General features: G+C 35.0%; 2 protein-coding genes across 3 annotated transcripts in view; one reads left to right on the top strand and one right to left on the bottom strand.

Moving 5' to 3' along the window:
- Positions 1–7,500, top strand: part of LOC127956256 (melanocortin-2 receptor accessory protein 2B-like) — a 126,539-nt gene that overhangs the window by 106,714 nt on the left and 12,325 nt on the right. The window lies entirely within an intron of this gene.
- Positions 1–7,500, bottom strand: part of LOC127956582 (single-minded homolog 1-A-like) — a 9,740-nt gene that overhangs the window by 1,016 nt on the left and 1,224 nt on the right. The window contains exons 2-10 of the mRNA XM_052554609.1: positions 4,782–4,879; positions 4,464–4,553; positions 4,283–4,391; positions 3,474–3,559; positions 3,219–3,394; positions 3,032–3,138; positions 1,889–2,036; positions 981–1,095; positions 586–784 (exon numbers count right to left, since the gene is read on the bottom strand). Coding sequence (XP_052410569.1) covers positions 586–784; positions 981–1,095; positions 1,889–2,036; positions 3,032–3,138; positions 3,219–3,394; positions 3,474–3,559; positions 4,283–4,391; positions 4,464–4,553; positions 4,782–4,879 — 1,128 coding nt within the window. The remainder of the gene's footprint in view (positions 1–585; positions 785–980; positions 1,096–1,888; positions 2,037–3,031; positions 3,139–3,218; positions 3,395–3,473; positions 3,560–4,282; positions 4,392–4,463; positions 4,554–4,781; positions 4,880–7,500) is intronic.

Below are 7,500 nucleotides of genomic sequence, written 5' to 3'. Positions count from 1 at the left end.
GGCTTCACAAATTAAAGTTGTGAATAAAAGAATGATACTTTTGAAAACACTTATGTACTTCATGACATCAGCGACAAAACTATTTAAACACTTTCATTTTTAATGAATTAAGAAATCTTGTTGTTGTGTTTATTCTTAAACAAAAAAATTTCTAAAATATTTTTATTCATCAAGGAAGTATTAAAACCATCAAAAGTGCCATTGAAGAAATGTATAATGTCACAAAAGATTTATATTTCAGATAAATGCTGTTTGAACTTTTTACTGATCTGTGAATCCTGGAATTTTTTTTATTATATTATTATAGAAAAAAAAATAAAAAAAATAAAATAAAATACAGTTTTGATCACATAAATAAATAAGATTTTAAAATATATTAGAATAGAAAATAACTCGTTTTTAACTGGAATCATATTTCAATGTATTTTTTGATTAAATAAATGCAACCTTGGTGAGCAGAAGAGACTTTTCACAGATGTATATATTGAAATGATTCCAAATTTAAGAATGGATGTACATCACAGTTTCCAGAGAAACACAAACTGTTTTCAGGACTGATAATAATCAGAAATGTTTCTGACTCACCGTGAGTTTGATGGACGTGTTGAGTTGCTTTAGTGGCGTCCCACCATCCCTCTCTCTGTGTGTGTGAGGCGTGTGTGTGTGTGTGTGTTTGAGCACACGTGTCCAGTCGCTGCGGGGAGGCGGAGTCTGTCAGAGGGCTGCCGTCCCATTGGCTGTCGCGATCGGAATCTGAGCGCTCGGGCTGGAAGAACAGAAACTGCTAAAAAACACAGAACAGGAAGTGAAGAGAGAAAAAATAAATGCAGCCTTGGTGTATACATAAATAAATACATACATACAAAATGAACCAGCGATGATAATATAGTGAGTCAGTGAAACATCGAAAATATGCATTTTATACATCATGCATCTGTATTAGGGCTTTGAGTGACTGAGATGATTTCTTCTGACTGAACCTGAGAGTACGGAGAAGCGCGGCTCTTGGCTGGGGTCTGGTTAGGGTAAGGGAACGCAGGTTTGCTGGGCTTGAGCTGCTCCAGAGACAGCGCCAGGCCTCTGTACTCCGTGTCCCTGAACACACACATGATTACACTCAACATACACTGCTGGAGCTCGCCCAAAAACACTTCAAAAAAGTGCAAACATTTTTTTTTTTTTTTGCACGTTATTAATTTATATATATATAAAAAGTACACTTTTAACAACTTTTGCATCCAGATCTGTTTAAAAATGCCAAAAAAAAATTAAAATGATCAAAATACACATCATATATAGGGCTGCATTAACTTAACACAATTAAAATATTTTAACGCAGTTAGAACATTGGCCCCGCCCCCAAACCTTGTGTTCAAGCCAAAAAGATTTCTGTCTCCTATGTATGTTTATTGTCCTGAATTATTATTTATTTGGTTATTATTTAATATTTTTTACATGCATTAGTTAGATTAGTCTCTGTAAAATACATTCAGCCTCTTCCTCATATCTCTCACACACTCTTTCAGCACAAGTGACTGATCAGACACAGTACGGTCTCAGGTGACAAATATGAAGTTATGACTGTTTGAGCGGGTCAGAAGTGGGCAGTGAATGTGTAAGGTGTTTTCTTAAAGCGACAGGAGTCCTGTGACTCAAAGCAAAGCTTGTGCAATGTGTCTGATTTCTGATTTCACAGCTGTGTCTCGTCTGAACTGAACTCTGATCTTGAATGTACACCTGACAGGCTTGTGTTACCAGACGCATGTTTTCACCGTGTCTGACAGCCGTATGTATTGTGTTTCAGAAGACCTGGGTTTGACCTGTGTGTGTGTGTGTTCTTTATTCCATTGTGAGGCGTGTTTGAGAGGGAGATGTTGGCGTGACTCACGTGAGGACGTAGTTGACGCTGACGATGCAGTGTGGACGAGACGAGCGAATATTGTGAACGATGGTGGCGTAACTCTGCACCCAAACCCAGCCGCCGTGTTTGGACAGGAAGCGGTAATATTTAGTGGTCACCTGACCTTTGACCAGCACTGCAGAGACACAGACACACATTACACATCAAACTGATTCTACTGAACTACTGAACTCATATTGATTTATGAAACATTTGTAGGGCTCAGAAAGAGTGGAACATACATTTCATTATGCCTGTTTAAAATGACAAAACAAAACAAAATCTGACAAAATTAGACAAAAAAAGGATAGTAAATGTGTGTGTGTGTGTTTGAGTGTGTGTATTGGTGTGTGTGTGTATGTTTGCATGTGTGTGTGTGTGTGTATGTGCATGTGTTAAATATGTAAATACATCATATTTATGTATGTATGTTGCAGTACTTGACAAACTTTTTTATCTAGTTAATGTTTGCTAACATTAGTTAATAACAATAAAACTGTTGATTGTTAGTCCATGTCAGCTCGCATCCATTAAATTATATTAACAGATACAGCTTTTAAATCTATTAATGAAATTAACATTAACATATCTATATAAATAAATTATATATATCCAAATAATACTTTTTAACATTGCAATAAAAATAATAATATAATTTTTTATAAAATTATAAAAACATATATTATTAATAATTGTTTTATTAATTGATTAATTAATTAATATACAAATTTATAATAATTAATACAATAAAATATATTTTCCTGTAGCCTCCGATTCTAGTTCTTCTTCTTCTTGATCTAAGTGCCGCTTTTGATAGTCGAACACAATCTCTTACAATCACAAAATTACAGGTGTTCCCCAGGGTTCAATTTTAGGCCCATTATTTTTCTAGCTATCTGTGACTGAAAGGCTTATTTATACTTTCGTATTCTCCCGAAATGACTACTGTAATACACTTCTTGCTGGGCTTTCTATAACTACACTCAACAAACTGCAATGTGTGCTAAATTCTGCAGCAAGGATCCAGGTTCGGAGTTGATTTTAAAATCCTAATGCTCACATAACACATATAAAGATCCATGTCTTTGGATTCCTCTGTTTAGGATGAATTTCGATGTGATTTGGACTCACGGAGGTGATGAGAGCAGCGCAGGTGAAAGCTGTCACAGCTGTGCACGTGATGATACAGGGTCTTCTCAATCAGGTCCTGTGGCTCATATCCTGTCAGCTCTGAAACCCTTAGAGGCACAGAACAGCAGTCGTGTTTTATTTCGTTTATTTATTGCATGTATGTGTCATATCTCTCTCCGCCGCTCACCTGGAGTCGAGGAAGATGAGCTTCATGTCTAGACTGGCTCTGAACATGAACATGTTGCTGTGAAGCTTGATCTCGGTGACGGCGCTGGGAGGTAAAGTGTGTCCCACCGCCACCAGACCCACGTTCTGACAGCAGTCCAGCGCAGACGTCTTCAGATAGCCACTGCAGTGGATGACCTGCGGGGTCAAAGGTCACGCTCTGTTAGTGACCGTCAGCTGACGCGGTGTTCGTCCATGTGTGTGTGTGTGTGTGTACCTTATATCCTCCGCTCGTCAGCCCGGCGTTACGTTTGGCCAAAACACACTTCATTCTCAAGAAGAACGAGCGCTCTGCTTCATGCTCTGCAAAATTCACATCGCAGACATCAGTCGGGATTATATGCATGAAATGATTCTCATTTAGTCATATTTTTCTGAGATAAAAATTAAAAATTAAAAAATTGGCATTGAAATAATTTTTGGAAAATTTGAGTTTTGGAGAAAAATTGGTGAAAGCGTGGAATTTTGACAGAATGACTGCTATAATTATTGTGTTATATAAATATGATATAATTGTATTTTTCTATTTGTCTTAATGTTTTAGTGTATAATAATATACATAATTCTTGTACAGCAAACTTCAAAATAATATTTGCATATATAAAAATTCTAGATAATATTCAATCATATTTTTTTTCATAATTTAGTTGTAAATGTTTTTGCACTTTTTTTGTGAAAAGTCACAATGAAAATAAATAGTTTAAAGACTAAAAATATAACTTGGAAATATATTACAGTAATGTTTGTTTTATTTACAAAAATTTTAAAGCACATTTTAGATTAAAAAAGATAAGAATAGATTTTAGATTAAAATTATATATATATTATATATATGATTTTATAAATTTTTATCTCTCTCTCCCTCTCTCTCTATATAATAATTTTTATATATTTTGCATTAAAGTTTAGAATTCCATTTGAGTTTTTTGTTGCCAAAAACAGTCCTAATTGTGTGATTTTTCTCCGCCTTCATTAGAAACACATGAGAATCGTCTGAAAGAGGTGTAGATGTTGGTGTGGTCTCACCGTGGATGAGCTGTGTGTGGAGCGAGGGCTGCGGCGTCAGGACCGCGCTCATCTCGTCGTGATCCGCCGGATGGACGTACTCATAAATACTGTTCCCGGTCAGCTCTACCTGTGTGAAAGCAGCTGTGTGATTGCACTGGAGGAACACCAGCACAAACACAGATGTTAGTCAGTTCTTCACCTGTGAAAGACCCAGGTGAACCGACGCCGTCTCTGAGATGTACATGATCTTCCCATCGCAAGCCACCACGAATATAAAGCCGTCTAACGTCTGCAGATCACAGAACATCAGACACATCACCACAGACACAACCAACGCCGAGACAATCTGCAAACATGCTTCGTTAATCATCTTCCAATCAGATCTAATGCATTTGCATGGAAATGAATCATTAACTTCACAGTGTCCTCTGATATATTTCTGAATGAACACAAGCCAAAGATAATAATAATAATAATAATAATAATAATAATAATGATAATAAAGTGTTCATATTACCTGGAGCATCTTGCTGATTATTACCTGCAGTAAATGAGATCCGAGCTCAAGGTTTGTGTTTTCTAAAGATCTGCTTCGACCCCAAACCTCCCCCAAACCTACACAACACACACACACACACACACACACACATCATTATCATGAAATAATATATATCACACACACAGACATAGACACACACAAACACACACACACTCACACACACACACACACACACACACACACACACACTCACACACACACACACACACACACATATCAACACGTGATCAATATACTAAGCGAATGTTAATATTATAATACTCGTTACCAATATAGATATACACTATACACAATTATAGTTTATAACAACAACAATTTTTTATATTATATTATAAACAAAAACTATTTATAATATATAATAATAACAGCAACTACCACAACAGTAATTATTATTATTATTTATTTATTTATTATTAAGTTTATTAATTATAAATTTATTTATTTATTTAAAAAACAAGAACACTTTTAAGGTGTGTAATATACGCAGCAAAGTGGAAAACTGCTTAATAGTCCACATTTGTCATTATAAATTTATCATAAAGATGGTTATAATAATAATATAAACAACAAGTCTATTTTGATAGTAATTCTATAGTATTATAATTATAATTATTACTATAATTGTTATTAATATTATAATAATTGTTTTATAAAAGATTTGTATATTATTACATACATATTTTTTATATTATGTCTCTCTCTCTCTCTCTGTGTGTGTGTGTGTGTGTGTGTTTGAGAGTCATCAAATCGATGTTGTGAGTGAATCTAAGCTCGTGAACAAACAGTCGCTCAGAAAAGTAAATAACGGAGATCTGAACACACACACAAACACACACTTCACACAAACACTTCACACACATGAATAACTTTATTCTACATTTACCTCTCACAGAAATACACAGGCTTAAATATGCTTTAAACTAGTCGAATGCACGGCATTGTTTTATTCATAAGATGAATAAACATGTTCACGTCAAACTGACCCTGCAGGCTACACACACTCACACACACACACACACACACACACACTCACACACACACACACACACACACACACACACACACACACACACTCACACACACACACACACACACACACACACACCTGGGCTCTGAGTTGATCCATCAGTGGAATTGTTCGCAGATTGCGGTGATTCGGATCATATGGAGACTGAACGACCAAATGTAAACAATTATTCTGTTTTGTTTTTAACTCGCATCAATGCTTACATTGAAGTTTATAATTATTACATTTATTATAATAGCCTACATTATCGGCCTACTTTATATTAATTTGCAACTAACAATTAATAATTATTAATATTATTAGGCTTATCATTAAAAATAATGGACCTACTGGATTTTTTTTTTTTTACTGGATTTATTTATTTTTTTTCCATATTTAAAGTAAATTATAATAAATGTAAAATAAGTGAAAAGGCAACGTTTCCATTGTTGTCACTAGATTGACAAAATAAATTATAGGCGAATAAAGCAGGAATCTACGTGAAGTTTACACGAGTCGTTAAAAGGCTGATTTGTTAATTGTAATATTATTATTATTCGGCTGAAAATCTGATTTTCTCGAATCAAACATGTATTCTCCTCGGGTTTGTAAACATCATGAGACGATGAACACGGATTTCTGCTCTGATTAAAGCGCGTGATTAATGTAAAGCATGCTTCTCTCAGACGGTTCAGCTCGTTTAAAGAAGAAGAAGAAGAAAGAAACCGAATCAATTAGAAATTCATCTGATCTTAAGTGACTCGTGCTCGCGGTGCGCGCTCCCGGTCTAATGAGTGCGGCGGGTGCGCAGTCACGCGCGTGACCCTCAGAGCAACCCAATCTCTGTCACAAAAACATCGCCTTTTCTATCCATCTATCTATCTATCTATCTATCTATCTATCTATCTATCTATCTATCTATCTATCTATCTATCTATCTATCTATCTATCTATCTATCTATTTATCGTTCACAGTCAGTGATTCTCACACTCTTAAAAACAATGTCACTTGGAAATCTTTTTAGGATCCAAATGTTTTTTTTTTTCTCGTTCCGAAAAAAAAAAAAGAAAAAAAAAAGTAGCCTACATTCTTAAAAATAAAGGTTCCAAACGGGTTTTTTTTACAACAGAAGAACCAAAAGATCGTTTCAGTGAACAGTTTTTAAAAGAGCCATTTTGAACATTTTAACCCCCCCCCCCCCCTTTTTATTTTTACTTTAAAGAATATTTTGTGCCTTTGAAGGGTTCCACGGATGTTAAAGGTTATTCGCCCTCGATGACTATGAAAACCCTTCCTGTAAGAGTGTAGAGGACAGGTGTTATTTATCCCCCACCCGAGCCAATGTGAATCAACAGGAACCTGAACCATTATTTCTTTGCTAAAAAGTCAAGTCAATATAAAAACGAAATAAATGATCCTGTAAATAATCCTGTAGAGTTATAATTGTATATGATAGAATTGTTCTGTTGATTTGCACAGCGCATCGTTTAAACACAGCTTTAGGATATAATAGCCAAAAAATCATTTCTCTCTCTCTCGGAGAATGCATGCTCTGACAGATCGGCAGTCGATATTAAATGCATGAAAATAGTAGAATACAAATTTGAGAAAACATAGGAATTACATATAGCAATATGGGATCCTTTGAATTTTCGTTTATTTTTTATTTT

The sequence above is a fragment of the Carassius gibelio genome, chromosome B4, assembly GCF_023724105.1.
Source record: "Carassius gibelio isolate Cgi1373 ecotype wild population from Czech Republic chromosome B4, carGib1.2-hapl.c, whole genome shotgun sequence".
Taxonomy (NCBI): Eukaryota; Metazoa; Chordata; class Actinopteri; order Cypriniformes; family Cyprinidae; genus Carassius; species Carassius gibelio.
This window is presented reverse-complemented; position numbering and strand designations above follow the sequence as displayed.